The 17823-nt window shown below is 44.9% G+C and overlaps 1 protein-coding gene across 1 annotated transcript in view; it reads left to right on the forward strand.

Annotated features, from left to right (window-relative positions):
• LOC309548243 (uncharacterized protein) overlaps positions 1–17823 on the forward strand; it is a 73780-nt gene that overhangs the window by 37956 nt on the left and 18001 nt on the right. Inside the window, exons 6-9 of the mRNA XM_082248194.1 lie at positions 43–129; positions 4964–5089; positions 7983–8060; positions 15994–16065. Of these exons, the coding sequence (XP_082104320.1) occupies positions 43–129; positions 4964–5089; positions 7983–8060; positions 15994–16065 (363 nt within the window). The remainder of the gene's footprint in view (positions 1–42; positions 130–4963; positions 5090–7982; positions 8061–15993; positions 16066–17823) is intronic.

A 17823-nucleotide genomic window follows, 5' to 3' on the forward strand; every position in this document is an offset into this window, starting at 1 on the left:
TTGAGATTTCGACATTTAAAATCCCTGATTCTCATTTCACAGGCCTATCTAGAACGTTTTCAGAGAACGGAAACTAACAATGTTCAAAATCCTGGCATTGCGCGGCGCTTGGACCCAGAGGACTTGCAGGTAAACAAATGTAGCTGTGGTTTCATGAAAGTTGCAAAATACAATCCAATGGCCAGGAGCCATGTTGGAGTTTGTCATTAGCTGTCTGCACATTATATACAGCAGTTTTCCCTCCTTCCTCCATTGATAGAGTCTGTTTAGAAAATACACCATTGTTTCACAGTCTGAAGATCCGTAGTCTTTGGGGCAAATTTACTAAAACTGGTGCACACAGGACTTGATGCAACAATGCATAGTAACCAATCAGCTACTAGTTTTTTTTTGCCAAAACTTAAATGAACAAGCTGAAGTTAGAAGCTGATTGGTTACTATGCACAACTGCACCAGATTCTGTGTGCTCCAGTTTTAGGTAGTCTGTTGGGTTGATTTACTAAAGGCAACTAGACTGTGAACTTTTGAAAGTGCAGTTGCTCCAGAGCTTAATAAATGAGGTAAACCTTTACTTTAAAAGTTGAAATGTCCCAAACTATTCGCCGGCGAACAGTTCCCCGCGAACATCGCTTGTTCGCGTTCGCCACGGCAGGCGAACATATGCGATGTTCGGTCCGCCCCCTATACATCATCATTGAGCAAACTTTGACCCTGTACCTCACAGTCAGCAGACACATTCCAGCAAATCAGCATACCCTCCCTCCCAGACCCTCCCACCGCCAATAAAAAAGCAAGGACAGCATCCATCTTAGATTCATTCTGAAGCTGCAGTGTTAGTTAGAGCAGGGAGAGTGCTGCTGCTGCTGCTGAATTAATAGCTAGGCCAGTGTTCTGTATCCACTCCAGTCCTCAAAGACCCATCTGCTGTAAGGACAGTGTCCTGACAGCACCCCAAAAAGCCCTTTTTAGGGCTGGTACATCAGTCTGCTTTTTTTTTTAAATATATATATATATATATATATATATATATATATATTGCAGTTGCCTGCCCATGTGTGAGAGGCCACAGGCCCACAGACTGTACTGTGTGCACACCACTCATATAGGGTGGCACAGTACATTGCACGGCGCAAGCACTGTGCCCCAAATTGGAAGTAAGAGGACCGACCAACCATCTTTTTCCATCTCCCAGTTCCTAAAATCTATTCCATACACCGGCCCTTGACAGGGGACGTAACAGGGATTAAACTGATAAGATAAGTACTACTTAACACACCACCCATATAGGGTGGCACAGTACATTGCACGGCGCACGCGCTGTGCCCCAAATTGAAAGTAAGAGGACCGACCAACCATCTTTTTCCATCTCCTGGTTCCTAAAATCTATTCCATACACCGGCCCTTGATAGGGGATGTAACAGGGATTAAACTGATAAGATAAGTACTACTTAACACACCACTCATATAGGGTGGCACAATACATTGCACGGCGCACGCGCTGTGCCCCAAATTGGAAATAAGAGGACCGACCAACCATCTTTTTCCATCTCCCGGTTCCTAAAATCTATTCCATACACCGGCCCTTGATAGGGGATGTAACAGGGATTAAACTGATAAGATAAGTACTACTTAACACACCACTCATATAGGGTGGCACAGTACATTGCACGGCGCATGCGTCGTGCCCCAAATTGGAAGTAAGAGGACCGAACAACCATCTTTTTCCATCTCCCGGTTCCTAAAATCTATTCCATACACCGGCCCCTGATAGGGGACAAAACTGAGATTAAAATGGTATGAACAGATTTTTTTAATTTAAAAAAAAAGAGGTCAGCCTCTGCGGAGCTGGGTATTTTTTGGCCGCGTTACTGAACGCTCATGCACAATGGCTGTAGGCTCATGCGTCCTTTTGCAGAGGTGACAAACCTGGTCAGTCAAACCCAAGGCAAAATCATCGATCTCATCCCATATGCATTTTTTCTGGAGCGTGCCCTGGGAAGAGTGCTGGATCAGGCCGTAGATGAGCATGAAGAGGAAGAGTTGTGGTCACCATCACCACCAGAAGCAGCCTTGTCGTCGTCGATTGCTGGACCTGCGGCAACGCAGAGAGAGGACTCTGAAGAAGAGGAGTCAGAGGAGGAAGGTGGCTTTGAGGAGGTGGAAGACCAACCACAGCAGGCGTCCCAGGGGGCTTGTTGTCACCTTTCGGGAACCCTTGGTGTTGTACGTGGCTGGGTGGAGGAAGAGACCTTTAATGACGTCAGTGAGGACAAGGAACGGGACATGGCTAGCTTGGTATCCAACCTTGTGCAAATGGACTGTTTGCGGTTGTTTGTAGTGCGTTAAACGGGGAGTTTGGTCTGTCAGAGTTTGGTCTGTCACCGTGAAGCGGACGTAACCCTTACACTACCTGATCGATACAATGTCATACCTGATTGTATTCACACACTGGATGTTTTAAAGCACGTTATTCCAAACAATTTAGGAATGTTAGGTGATTTATGACCTTTATGGATTAAAACCCGACTCTGCGCCAACTACGTAATTTTTCATGGGAGTTTTGCCATGGATCCCCCTCCGGCATGCCACAGTCCAGGTGTTAGTCCCCTTGAAACAACTTTTCCATCACTATTGTGGCCAGAAAGAGTCCCTGTGGGTTTTAAAATTCGCCTGTCTATTAAAGTCTATGGCGGTTCGCCCGGTTCGCGAATGGAAAATTTTATGTTCGCGACATCTCTATTTACAAGCAATAACCAACCACATGCCAGGAAAATTAAAAAAAAAAAAAAAAAAATGTTTGCTTGCACATGATTGGATGATGGAAATCAGCAGAGCTTGCCCTCATTTACTAAGCTCTTTGGACTTTTAAAGCGGAACCACACCGCATTTGAGAACCATAAACCAAAAATGCTGTTGGACTCACTTATTAATATTCAAAGCAAACTCCCCTATCCATCCATGCTTTATTTAGCTGAGGAGAACTTTGACATGCACCCCCCTGAAATTTCTGGTGGTGGCCATCTTGAGTAAGGGCATATGATTCATGTATCCATTTGCTTCCTGGAGTCCATCTGCCCTTGACTCAAGCATGCAGGCAGGACGGCGTGCTTAACTAAGACAACCCCTCCTCTCCTGAAGACCCCTGGGGAGTATGACATCATTTGCCTAGGCATATAAACCAGGAAGTTACTGAAGAAATGTAAAAAAAAATGAAAACAAGTAAATATGATATACTTTCCTATCTATTTACTAATGCTACAGCATAAGGATTAAAAATAGTCAATGTTGATTTAGAGAATGAAGGTCTGCTTTAATGATCAGAACACTGCAGAAGCCTACCCTGAGCTTACTTTCTCCTTTAAACTCTCCAAAGTGTTTTCAACTTCTTTTATCTTTTAATATAAAACAACCAAATGCCCTACTTATTCAACCCGCCCACCCCCCCCACCCCCCCATCCATCCTTGCTCTGCTCAGCTGTATGACTAGAGAGCCCAACGTTTTACTCCTTTTTATTCCTACTGGCCACGGCGTGCCCCCCGAAACTCTGACAGTCCATACACCTCTCTTATATGAATACGGATTGCTATACATCATACATTGTAACATTTAAAACCTGATTTTTATTTTGCAGGCCTATCTAGAACATGAGAAATAAAAGGAAAACAACTGCGCAAATTCAAAACAATAAGCAGCAACTTCAAGTGCGACAGACACCCCAAAATAAATAGTAAAAGATAAGCTGCGCTGTAGTTTGAACCATCAACTGAAATAGTCCATAAAAAAGTCCAATGCCAAATAAAGGTTGTGAAAACTTGTGCAGGTACCCCTTACCAAATAGTTGATATAGAAAAGCCAGGTGATGAATATTCAATTATCCTCACAGACGGGACACACTATTCACCCAATGACATTGGGGCTTCTCAGCAGAGGGCTGACGTCATCCCCACGTGATCCACCTTTGAAGGACGGGCGAGCGGAGCCGTCCGGCCGGCGGCTCGCACATCTCCCTGTACATGCTTATTTCTTCCGATGCTTGTAAGTTTTATTCTTTTTCTACAATAAATGTTATTGGGGTTTTACACTATGGCTCTCTCCTCTGTGTTCTTCGGCTGCCCTCTCATCTACCTCTGAGCCCTGAGCCCCTTGGAGAAGTCCCGTTTTGAGTGTCAATTACTGGATTCCCTTACCCATTCAATCATCTGTTGAGCTGGTCGTTTTCTCCTGGGAATCTGAGCTGAGTTTCACATCCCTGCCTGTTTAACCATTGAAGCTGGTAAGAGTACCCATACACACCACTGGTCTTTTGGTCTGCATGTTTGGTGTCCCTCTTTTTTCTGTTTCCTATCCATCCGGTAAGCAGCCATCTTCATTGGTTTGACACCCCACATACTCCTTTGTTTTGCTCCCAACCCTTTAGTGTTTGGTAAGGGGTACTTATGGAGTTTATTTGGTGATTGGTCCCCCATATGCACTGACTCTTCCCTCACGAGACCTGTTGTGTGCACATCACTTGGGTGTTTTTTGTCCTGTTTTTTTGGTTTTACGCTATGGCGTTTGCCTTGTTTTATTTTTCATCACTCAATCTACACGTTACTGGAGTTCCATACTGACATCATTAAGGTCCCTCGATCCCCATTATCTGAGGCATACCTGGAGTCTCCTTATACTGTTTGGCCTTACATCAACTTATTTCTGGTAAGCGGTACCTGAACAGGGCCTGAATATCTATTTTTGGTGTTTAACTCCTTTTAATCTGGATTTACACTATGGTGTCCAATTTCTTTTACCTTAATGCCCTCTGCTGAGAAGCCCCAATGTCATTGGGTGAATAGTGTGTCCCGTCTGTGAGGATAATTGAATATTCATCACCTGGCTTTTCTATATCAACTATTTGTTAAGGGGTACCTGCACAAGTTTTCACAACCTTTATTTGGCATTGGACTTTTTTATGGACTATTTCAGTTGATGGTTCAAACTACAGCGCAGCTTATCTTTTACTATCTAGAACATATTCAGAGAACGGTAACTCCAATTAAGGGACCTCAAAATCCTAGCATTCGTCATCGCCTGGACCCAGGGGTCTTGCAGGTGAACAAATGTTTCATGAAAGTTGTAAAATACAATCCAATCGCCTAGAGGTCCATATGGAAAGGTGTTTGGGAAGGTTAACCATTTGTTAACCTCCCTGGCGGTATTCCCGAGTGTGGCTCGGGGTGGGATTTCCCTGCCATAAGCGGTAACCCCGAGCCACACTCGGGGTACCGCCAGGGAGCATCGCTGGATCCTTGTAGAGGGTTACTTACCTTGTCGCTGGGATCCAGGGATGTGTCCCTTCGGCATCAGGCAATCATGGCTGAATAAAAAGGAATAGGGGTGATGGCGCTGCCTATATAATTTAGATATAATAGAAATGTAATAAACTGTGATACAAAGTGCCTTAAGCTAAAAACAATAATGTGTAATATTCAAACAGTAATATATTCCATAAAAACTTCAATTAAGTGCAAGTGCAAGGTATAAAGGTGCCTGCAAAAAGATTGGAAAGTGACTGGTGCAATAATTATATGAGCAATAAATAATATGTAACATGCAATTTTAATGTGCTGAAAAATATGGTGCTATATAAAGTGAGCTGTTCCACTCATACCACGTGTTGATATGGGGAATAAAAAAGTGCCAACAGAGCCAAATAGAAAAAAGTTATTTTTTAAAATACAGCTTGCAATGTCCAATAAGGAAAGATCCAGTAGAAAAGTCTATATCATGTGCGGTGACTTCAAAAGCAATAAAGGTGACAGCACTCGGAACAAACCGACACTCAGGTGAAAAGGTGACCCCCGTGGTGGGTGGTAAGGTGCTGGGATTCCTTTGGTAAAATTGCACACTTACCAGAGACACCCACCCCACACAGGGGCATAGAGCGGGTGTTTTTTATGGGTCTGGCAACCTAGCGGTATCCTCCTATCCCTGGATGGAGGGCGTGTGCGTGTGTGAGGATCAGGCTGGTCCTGGTGTGGATGTACCCTAGGATGGTCCCCTGTGTGCCTTCCTGCCTAGGTGTGTTCCGAGGGATCCACTCAGCTCCACTCCCGATATTTAAACCATCTCCAGGCGCCCGACCCGCCTCCTTACACACCCGGATACACAACACTTCATAGAAGACACAGCCCGCTCGCTGCACTGCATCCTGTGCAGCGAGCGGGCTGTGTCTTCTATGGAGTGTTGTGTATCCGGGTGTGTAAGGAGGCGGGTCGGGCGCCTGGAGATGGTTTAAATATCGGGAGTGGAGCTGAGTGGATCCCTCGGAACACACCTAGGCAGGAAGGCACACAGGGGACCATCCTAGGGTACATCCACACCAGGACCAGCCTGATCCTCGGCACACGCCCTCCATCCAGGGATAGGAGGATACCGCTAGGTTGCCAGACCCATAAAAAACACCCGCTCTATACCCCTGTGTGGGGTGGGTGTCTCTGGTAAGTGTGCAATTTTACCAAAGGAATCCCAGCACCTTACCACCCACCACGGGGTCACCTTTTCACCTGAGTGTCGGTTTGTTCCGAGTGCTGTCACCTTTATTGCTTTTGAAGTCACCGCACATGATATAGACTTTTCTACTGGATCTTTCCTTATTGGACATTGCAAGCTGTATTTTAAAAAATAACTTTTTTCTATTTGGCTCTGTTGGCACTTTTTTATTCCCCATATCAACACGTGGTATGAGTGGAACAGCTCACTTTATATAGCACCATATTTTTCAGCACATTAAAATTGCATGTTACATATTATTTATTGCTCATATAATTATTGCACCAGTCACTTTCCAATCTTTTTGCAGGCACCTTTATACCTTGCACTTGCACTTAATTGAAGTTTTTATGGAATATATTACTGTTTGAATATTACACATTATTGTTTTTAGCTTAAGGCACTTTGTATCACAGTTTATTACATTTCTATTATATCTAAATTATATAGGCAGCGCCATCACCCCTATTCCTTTTTATCCAGTGCATAGTCTCCGGACTATCATCCAGGGAGGCTGCAGCCTATTTTTAGATATATCTATATATATATTTTATACATTTACTACATATTTTTTATCTATTTATTTATACACATTTTTTTTCACTTATCTATCCATTTAGTCCATAGCGCGGAAGTTTTTATTTTTCTTAAATCATGGCTGAATGGTTGGCCGTATTGACAGACAAAGCCTTGACACTTTGAAGTTGTGTTGAAGTTTGTTATTAGGTGTCTGCCTATATACAGCAGTTTGCCCTCCTTCCCCCAGTGATAGTCTGTTTAGGAAATAAACCATTGTGAAAGTTTGGGAGATATAATTTGTGTAAAGGTCTTATAATATAGGGCCGTAAATATCTCCCAAACTTTCACAGCTATTTAATCTTATTCTTAAAGGAAATAAACCATTGTTTCACAGCCTGGATATCTGTAGACTTTGGGGCAGATTTACTAAAACTGGTGCACATAGAATCTATTGCAGCTGTGAATTGTACCCAATCAGCTTTGAGGTTTTATTGCCAAAGCTTAATTCAATAAGCTGAAGTTAGAAGCTGATTGGTTACTATGCACCACTGCACCAGATTCTGTGTGCTCCAATTTTAATAAATCTCACCCTTTGTGTTTTTATCTCAGCCCCTGCCAGCCAGATCTTAGGACTAATAATGATCAGCACACTGGAGAAACCAACCCTGAGCTTACTTTTTCCTTCCTGTCCTGAAGGTTTTCCACTTTTTTGTCTTTTAAAATAAAACAATCAAATTCTCTAGTTATCCCCATCCTTGCTCAGCTGTATGACTAGAGAGCCTAACGTCTTACTCCCTTTCATTCTTACTGGCCATGGCCTGCACCCCAGGAGTCTGCAGACTGTACACCACCTCTCTTATATGAATACGGATTTCTATACAACACACATTTTGACATTTAAAGCCTCTTTTTTTTTTTTTTTTTAATTTTGCAGGCCTTTCTAGAACATATTCAGAGAAAGAAAGTTCAAAATCCTGGCCGTATTCTACGCCTGGACCCAGAAGTCTTGCAGGTGAACAAATGTAGCTGTGGTTTCATGAAAGTTGTAAAATACAATCCAATCACACAGAGGTCTATATGGAAAGATGTTAATGATGGTTAAAACCACTGCCTTTTTTAACCATTGGTGTCCCATTGGGGAGAATTACTTTACTTTATGTCTTGTAGGCAGAAGAGGATATAAGAGGAACTCTCTATAAGAGGAAAGTAACTGGAGTAAAGTAACCTATTAAAACAATTCCCTCCATCCCTATTGCAGTGATAGCTCAAAATTTTAAATGTTGCCTCAGTTGCAGCCCAAATGACAGTGGTTGCCAGCAAAGGAAGTAGTAGAACCGCACTCAGGTAGATGAAAGCAATAGAAATACTTTTATTCTTCAAATCATATGTAGACAGACAGTGCAGGGAACAGGTAATCCAAGGTTAACGCGTTTCACGGCACACACAGCCGCTTACTCATAACCGACGGTTATGAGTAAGCGGCTGTGTGTGCCGTGAAATGCGTTAACCTTGGATTACCTGTTCCCTGCACTGTCTGTCTACATATGATTTGAAGAATAAAAGTATTTCTATTGCTTTCATCTACCTGAGTGCGGTTCTACTACTTCCTTTGCACTTTATCCGGATGACGGGTCTTACCAGCACCAGGTTGGACTGATACACCTGAGCGGCTCTGTTTCTCCAATTACCCTTGATCTCAGTGGTTGCCAGCACACATAGGGGTTGATTTACTAAAGGCAAATGGATGGTGCACTCTGCAAAATGCAGTTGCACTCTGCGAGTGCAGTTGCCCCAGAGCTTAGTAAATGAGGTAAAGCTTCACTTTGCAATGAATACCCAATCACGTACAAGGAAAATAATAAAAAAATAGCATTTTTGCCTGCATGGTATTGAATGAGGTAAGTCAGTAAAGCTTCTGCTCATGTACTAATCTCTGGAGCAACTGCCCTTGCAGAGTGCCACTGCACTTTCCAATGTGCACAGTCTAATTGCTTTTAGTAAATGAATCCCATAGAGAGGTTGGGGTTGATTTGCCAAAGGAAAACAGACTGTGCACTTTGCAAAGTGCAGGTGCCCCAGAGCTTAGTAAACGAGGTAAAGCTTCACTTTGCAATGAATTCGCAATCACATAAAAGGTAAAAAAATATAAAAAAAATGTATTTCTGCTTGCACATGGATGGAAGTCAGCAGAGATTCTGCTCATTTACTAAGCCCTGGAGCAACTGCCCTTGCAGACTGCAACTGCACTTTACAAAGTGCACAGTCTATTTGCTTTTAGTAAATTAACCCCACAGAGAGGGTGAATCTCCCTGTTGGAGTCACAGACAGTAATAAAAACCTAAGAGGGTTTTTAACTCTTCTCTACTTTATCCAAAATTAAAAAAAAAAATAAAAGGCATTAAGGCCTTAGATACCCTTTAAAAAGACTCTCATTGGGGAAAATAGGAGCCTCGTGCTGTGGGTGTGGAATACAGGGGGGACCTAGAGGTTTACACATCTGCAAAAGCTTCTCACATCTTTCTATCATGGCTGAACGGTTGGCCGTTTTGACAGACAAAGCCTTGACCCTTTGAAGTTGTGTTGAAGTTTGTCATTAGGTGTCTGCATATATACAGCAGTTTTCACTCCTTCCCCCAGTGACAGAGACTGTTTAGGAAATGCATCATTGTTCCACAGTCAGGAAATCTGTAGACTTAGGGCATATTTACTAAAACTTGTGCAGAGGAAGTAAGAGGAAATCTCTGTAAGAGGAAAGTCACTGGAGAAAAGCTTCCTTTTTGAAAAATGTTCCCTCTATTCTTGTTCTAATTTTTAATTTTGCCTCAATTTCAGTCCAGTTGACAGTGGTTGCCAGGACACATTGAGAGGGTGAATCTCCCTGTTGGAGATGCAGACAGCTATAAAGACCCGACTGGGTTTTTTAATCTTCTCTACTTTATCCAAAACAAAAAAAATGGCTTTAGATACCCTTTAACACTGTCCTGCCCAACCTATATCAGATTGATGTCCAGACGGAGACTTTACCATTCTGACGTTATATGATGTCCTTCACATCAAGCTGCTCGTGGGGTGTGTAGCGCGGCGAGCAATGAGTTGTGAGCTGTGTCCCTGAAAAATTGTATAACAGAAACAAATACATTTTATTTTTCAAAATTTGCAGTCATTTTTTTTGTTTGCTTAGAAAAAACAAAGCAAAAAAAAACAAAACAAAAAAAGTGGTAATTAAATACCACCAAAATAAAGATCTATCTGTCTCGAAAAATGAAATGTCTCTGAAAACTGGCCTGGGCAGAAAGGGGGGGGGGGGTGCCATGTATTGAAGTGGTTAAAGACTCTCATTGGGGTAAAGAGAAGCCAAACACTTGCAGGTGTGGAATACAGGGACCTAGAGGTTCACATATCTGCAGGAGCTTAGAGGTTCACATATCTGCTGGAGCCTAGAGGCTCACATATCTGCAGGAACCTAGAGGTTTACATATCTGCAGGAGCCTAGAGGTTCACATATCTGTAGGAGCCTAGAGGTTCACATATCTGCAGGAACCTAGAGGTTCACATATCTGCAGGGACCTAGAGGTTCACATATCTGAAGTAGCTTCCCAAGTTTTCCCTTCATGGCTGAAAGCCTGACCATTTTGATAGGCAAACCTTGAATACTATCAAGCAGAGTTGGAATTTGTGATTATGTGTCTGCACATTATACTGCGGCAATTTTGCCCACCTTCCCTCGGTGACAGAGTTTCTTTAAGAAATACACACTTGTTTCACAGCCTGAAAAAAGTAGGCTTTGTAGGGTTGATTTACTAAAGGAAAATAGGCTGTTCACTTTGCAAGGGTATATGCCCCAGAGCTTAGCAAATGTGTTGACATTTCACTTTTGCACAGAATACCAAATCACATGCAAGGAAAATAAAAAAAAACAGCATTTTTGCTTGCACTTGATTGGATAATGGAATCAGCAGATTCACCTCATTTGCTATGTTCTGGGGGTAAATTCCCTTGTGAAGTGCAACTTTCCTTGCAAAGTGAGTAGCCTATTTGTCTATAGTAAATCAACCCCTGTGTCTTTGTCACAACTCCTGCCAGCTCTTTGGACTAATAATGATCAGCACACTAGAGTTTACTTTCTTCTTTAATCCCTCCTAAGTAGTGATTGACCAATATCGGTTTTTTCGTTGCTGATACCGATATATTGCCGATCGCATATCGGTATCGGCCGATATTGGCCGATATTTTCACACATTTAAAATTTTGCAAAATAAACACAAATTTCGACAAAAAAACTGTTAATAAACATGTTAATCTATATTTAATCACCTTTTTAACATTCTTCACACCTTAACTGCATGAAAACTGATAGGAAAAGTGCACTTGCAGGGACATCAGTTTCACATCATCTGATTGTGCATTAATGGATAAATAAACTGCTGCAGTACTGCACTCACTCATTGCAATAAATCACTACTGCAGTACAGTAAGTGCAAAACTGCTAGAAAAAAAAGCTAGACAAGACAGCAGCTAGACAACAGCTATACATTGAATTGGACTGGAGTCAGTGGACTACCTCTGCAGTAGGGCACTCACTGCAACTGCAGCAGTCAGTGCAAAACTGCCAGAAAACAAGCTAGGCAACAGCTAGACATTGGATTGGATTGGACTCGTTGCAGTAGGGCACTCACTGCAACTACAAAAGTCAGTGCAAAACTGCTAGAAAAAAAGCTAGGCAACAGCTAGACAGTGGATTGGATTGGAGTCACTCAGTGGACTACCTCTGCAGTAGGGCACTCACTGCAACTGTAGCAGTCAGTGCAAAACTGCTAGAAAAAAAAGCTAGGCAACAGCTAGACATTGGATTGGATTGGACTATTTGCAATAGGGCACTCACTGCAACTACAGCAGTCAGTTCAAAACTGCTAGAAAAAAAGCTAGACAAAAGCTAGACAGTGGATTGGAGTGGACACTACTCTTTTCAATACTCCCAGTTAAGTAGAACAATATTATAATGCAGAAAGCAGAACATTTCAGCATGTCCATGGTCACCTGTTAAAGGTCTTCTGTTTTGTTCATACAATGCTGCCACTTCATAAACATGCTCAGGAGGAGTGGAGGACAGAGGAGCAGAGAGAGAGAGAGATATCTTCTAGCATGGGAAGCAAGTCTTTTGTAGCGTGCCTCATTTTCTTTCCACCACTGAAGAGGATCACTTCTTCTGTCAATTACTGCTTCTTTCAAATGGAGATGAAGTTCATCATCCAGTCTCATAGTTGCAGATTCAGAAGAAATTGAATCCTCCACATGAGGCCCCAATAAAACACTGAAAATGTCCTGATATATTCAACGACAATGAAGAAGATTCTCTTCTGTTCATTGACGTATTTTTGGACATTTTCCTGTTTTTACTGCATGCTGCTCTTCATAAAAATAGTGTTCTGGAGTTGTCTTTTCAGCAGGAACCTCCTACACCTCCTGTTGAATATCTTCTGTCAGCCATTGTTTCACCTTAGCCAATACATCATCAAAAGAGAAAGCATTGTTCTTGTATCGAGGATTCAAAAGACTTGCAAGCACAACATTTTTAATCTCTTCATGCTTTTCAAAACATATATCAATCTAAGCTCTTTGGCTTGACAGACCATCATTTGAAAGTTGGAGGGTGTTGTGTGCCATGACATGACATATCAGCAAGCCTCACTCCTTTTCGCATGTTTGCTCCACTGTCTCAAAGTTGCACAAGCATCACTCTGTCTTTGTTGATTCCCCATTCTTCAAGCATGCCTAGAAACATTTCTCTACTGTACTTAGTGTGGGATCCTTGCATCACTTTTGTATTCAACACCAATTGCCTTTTTGTCCATACGCTGTCAATGAAGTGGCATGTAAGAATCATTAGTGACTGACTTTGTTTGTGACCAGCAGTCCATCGTGAGAGAGTGAGTTGCCAGAATTCTCTGGTTGCAGCATAGCCTTTACTTTGTCAACGACCTTTTGGTGAAGCTTTGCCAGCATTTCGGTTTGATAATACTGCTCACTCTTCAGTGTGTAGCTTGGCTCAAGTATGGACATCAACCACTGAAATCCTGAGTCAGACACCATTGTAAATGGCTGTTTATTAGTGACAATTATCTCTGTGATTACTCTGTCCAGCAGTTGGGATCTTCCATCTGAATCTAGACAGTGGCATGTGTTTTTTTTCACAAATATATCTGTTATTGTTGCCTGGGATAGTGGAGGAGGTATTGAATCAAAATCACATTGATATTCATTTTGTTTTTTTCTGTGCTGCAGCCTGCATGTTACAATTCAATATGATGAACTCTTAGATGGGCCCTAAGACTTGACGTATTTTTGTTTTTTGCAGTTACTGATCCCATGCTTATGTTGTTTGTACATGTGTTGCACACTGCTGCTTTTCCTGGAGAAGGTTGAGATGAGAAATAGTCCCAGACCACACTTTTACTTTTTCTCTCCTCATCCATCCCCATTTCAATTTACATTTTTACAGAGAATAACGCACACATGCAAAAGAAATGACTATCAAATATAAAGGCAATCAATAAATAAAAATGGGGATTTAGTCCCACCATATGGCCATATCGTGCTCAAGCCCACCACTATGTCAAAGTACCCCATTGTCAGTGAGTCCTACACTATCCATAAAAAGAATAAAAAGAAGGATGAATCCAGCCTCTCTAAACCATTTGAGATACTTACTCCTTACTGGGAGAGATGTGCAACTGCACTATAAGGGACTTCTCCTATATCTGCTTGCTAGTGGACACTGATAGAGTACAGGTGTGGGGGGGGGGGGGTGCTCAACCCCAGAAGTCTGGTCAGACCAAATACATAACAAACAAATAAATAGCCGGGGGGGGGGGGCACACCCTGAACATGCATTTCTAAAGCTGGTGCAGCTATGAACCAAGCAACATGCATATTCACCAGCTTTAGAAATGCATGTTCAGGGTGTGCCCCCCAGCTCTTTGTTTGTCTATTTCAATTTGAAAGACACAAAAAAGATAAAAAAAAAATGGCTTGCTGAAGTTACTGCTGCTGCTGCTGGCACCCTGTTGTGGGTTGGTGGCTGACGCCTGGCAGTGTGGGTTGCTTGCTGGCACCCTGTTGTGGGTTGGTGGCTGACGCCTGGCAGTGTTGGTTGCTTGCTGGCACCCTGTTGTGGGTTGGTTCCCTGACGCCTGGCAGTGTGGGTTGCTTGGTGTCACCCTGTTGTGGGTGGCTGGCTTGCAGGAACACTGTGGGGGGTGGCTGGGTTGTCGTCACCCTGTTATGGGTGGCTGGCTTGCAGGAACATTGTGGTGGCTGGTTGGCTGGCTTGGTGTCACCCTGTTATGGGTGGCTGGCTTGCAGGAACACTGTGGTGGCTGGCTATCTTGGTGTCACCCTGTTATGGGTGGCTGGCTTGCAGGAACATAGTGGTGGCTGGCTGGCTGGCTTGGTGTCACCCTGTTATGGGTGTCTGGCTTAGAGGAACACTGTGGTGGCTGGCTGGCTTGGTGTCACCCTGTTATGGGTGGCTGGCTTGCAGGAACACTGTGGTGGCTGGCTGGCTGACTTGGTGTCACCCTGCTATGGGTGGCTGGCTTGCAGGAACACTGTGGTGGCTGGCTGGCTAGCTTGGGGTCACCCTATTATGGGTGGGTCACCCTGTTTTGGGTGGCTGGCTTGCAGGGACACTGTGGTGGCTGGCTGGTTTGGTGTCACCCTGTTATGGGTGGCTGGCTTGCAGGAACACTGTGGTGGCTGGCTGGCTGTCACCACTGTTATGGGTGGTTGGCTTGCAGGAACACTGTGGTGGCTGGCTGGCTGTCACCCTGTTATGGGTGGCTGGCTTGCAGGAACACTGTGGTGGCTGGCTGGCTGACGTGGTGTCACCCTGTTATGGGTGGTTGGCTTGAAGGAATACTGTGGTGGCTGGCTGGCTTGGGGTCACCCTGTTATGGGTGGCTGGCTGGCTTGGTGTCACCCTGTTATGGGTGGTTGGCTTGCAGGAACACTGTGGTGGCTGGCTTGGTGTCACCCTGTTATGGGTGGCTAGCTTGCAGGAACACTGTGGTGGCTGGCTGGCTTGGTGTCATCCTGTTTTGGGTGGCTAGCTTGCAGGAACACTGTGGTGGCTGGCTGGCTTGGTGTCACCCTGTTATGGATGGCTGGCTTGCAGGAACACTGTGGTGGCTGGCTGGCTGACTGGCTTGGTGCCACCCTGTTATGGCAGGCTGGCTGGCTTGCTGGAACACTGTGGAGGGGTGGCTGGCTTGGACTCACCCTGTTGTGTGGGTGGCTGGCTTGGTATCACTCACTCACCCTGGCCTGTTCTGTTGCTGTAGGTCGGATGGCTGGCGGCTGGCACCCTGTGGTGGGTGGCTGAGGCCAGGGCCTGTGGGTGGATGGATGGCTGGCACCGTGACTGGACCGGACTGCAGCTGGCTTTACACGAGGCTGTCTGAGGCGTGGGAGGCGTTCTTAAGGCAGAGAACGTGTGCAGTGTGCGGTGAAATGACGTCACGTATGGGCTGCGCAAACATGGGAGGCGGTGTTAGAAAGCAGAATGTGTACGCGCAACATACACAATGACGTCACAAAAATATCGGCAATATCGGTAAATCCAAAAGCTGATTCCGATATATCGGGGAAATCGCATATCGGCCCCCGATATATCGGTGTTGTCGATAATCGGTCGATCTCTACTCCTATGTATTCCCCACTCCTGTTTCCTTTAAAATATAACCAAATGTTCTATGTAGTTATCCACCCGTCCATGCCCAGTTATATAACTAGAGAGCCTAAAGTCTTAATGCTTTTTATGTCTACTGACCACGGCCTGGCCCCCCAACAATCTGACCGACAGTACACCTGTATTATATAAATACGGACTGCTATATCACATGCATTTTGAGACCTTCACTTTAAAAACTCTGATTTTCATTTTGCAGGACTATCTAGATTGTATTAAGATCCAGAAAAACGTACCTGCACCTGAAAACAATGGACTTCTGGACCCAAAAGTTATATATTGTAGCCTAACATTCATTATGTGTGGCTGCATTTGTTTTCTTTTCTTAGGCTTTTTCCCCTCTGTTTTCACCTGGTGATCTGGCCAGTAACACCCCTCCTGTATTGGGGTATGTTCACACAGAATGCGGGTTTGAAATCGTGTGAGTTCAGCTGAACTCGCACGATTTCAAACCCGCATTTCAGTGCAAGTTTGGGGGCGATTTGAAAGACATCTGTGCAGGATCATGCACAGATGTCTGTTGAAATTGCTCCCGAAGTTGCTAAAAGTAGTGCAGGAACGACTTTTGGAAATCGGCGCTGCAAAGTCGGCGTTGCACCGATTGCAACAGTGCCGTTGCCGACAATGGACTGCGATTTGGCATGCGATTTGACATGTCAAATCATGCCGATGTGAATGGGGGCTTAGAGTCCTTCCACTCTGGATGAATGAGCACAGGGGGCACCTTTGGACAACAGCATTGTCAGTCTTGGGGGGAAGGGAGGGTTAGATGTGCTAATATATTTAGATACACTAACAAATTGAAGCTGAACTCCAGCTAATACTTTTTAAGCAGTTTTTTTCTTTTGGAATAAAGGTTTAACATGCATAAATAAAAGTTGATCATTGTAAGCACATCTGCCAGCAGAGGCGGCTCTCTAATTAGGCAAATTAGGCGGACACCTAAGGCCTCGCGTTCCCAGGGGCCTCGCGGCCGCCTAATTTGCCTGATGTGTGTGTGGCAGTAAGAGGGAATGTACCCCGGTCCCGTGGTCCGTGTCCCCAGGGCCGTCTTTAATGCAGTGCAAAAGCCTGCGGTTTCCACAACTAGTTTTCCCTGGCGAGAGATGGGCTGACCTATTGTGCACTGAGCCCTGCCCACTGTCCCAGGGTCAGTGGGTGGCTCCATGTACTCCCCTCCCCCGGCTCCTCCCCTTTACCAAGCTCCGTGGATAATGTACACAGCGGCCGAGCAACTCCCTGATCTACTCTCCCGGAGGGACCTGCCAGAGCTGGCACCGCCCCCCTGGCAATCATCGTGGAGTCAGTCTGGAGGTACTGCAAGACTGTCCTGCCCGACACTGACAGTGACTGCTTCCTGTGACAGCCGCCTTCCTTCACATCCCATCCCCTGTCATCTTCATCCCCCTGCACCCCTCTGCCAGCTTTCTTCCATCACATCCCATCCCCTGTCATGTTCATCCCCCTGCACCCCTCTGCCAGCTTTCTTCCATCACATCCCATCCCCTGTCATCTTCATCCCCTCTGCACCCCTCTGCCAGCTTCCTTCCATCACATCCCATCCCCTGTCATCTTCATCCCCTCTGCACCCCTCTGCCAGCTTTCTTCCATCACATCCCATCCCCTGTCATCTTCATCCCCTCTGCACCCCTCTGCCAGCTTCCTTCCATCACATCCCATCCCCTGTCATCTTCATCCCCCTGCACCCCTCTGCCAGCTTCCTTCCATCACATCCCATCCCCTGTCATCTTCATCCCCTCTGCACCCCTCTGCCAGCTTCCTTCCATCACATCCCATCCCCTGTCATCTTCATCCCCCTGCACCCCTCTGCCAGCTTCCTTCCATCACATCCCCTGTCATCTTCATCCCCTCTGCACCCCTCTGCCAGCTTCCTTCCATCACATCCCATCCCCTGTCATCTTCATCCCCTCTGCACCCCTCTGCCAGCTTCCTTCCATCACATCCCATCCCCTGTCATCTTCATCCCCTCTGCACCCCTCTGCCAGCTTTCTTCCATCACATCCCATCC

The sequence above is a fragment of the Pelophylax lessonae genome (assembly GCF_965119305.1).
Source record: "Pelophylax lessonae genome assembly, chromosome: 2".
Lineage (NCBI taxonomy): Eukaryota > Metazoa > Chordata > Amphibia > Anura > Ranidae > Pelophylax > Pelophylax lessonae.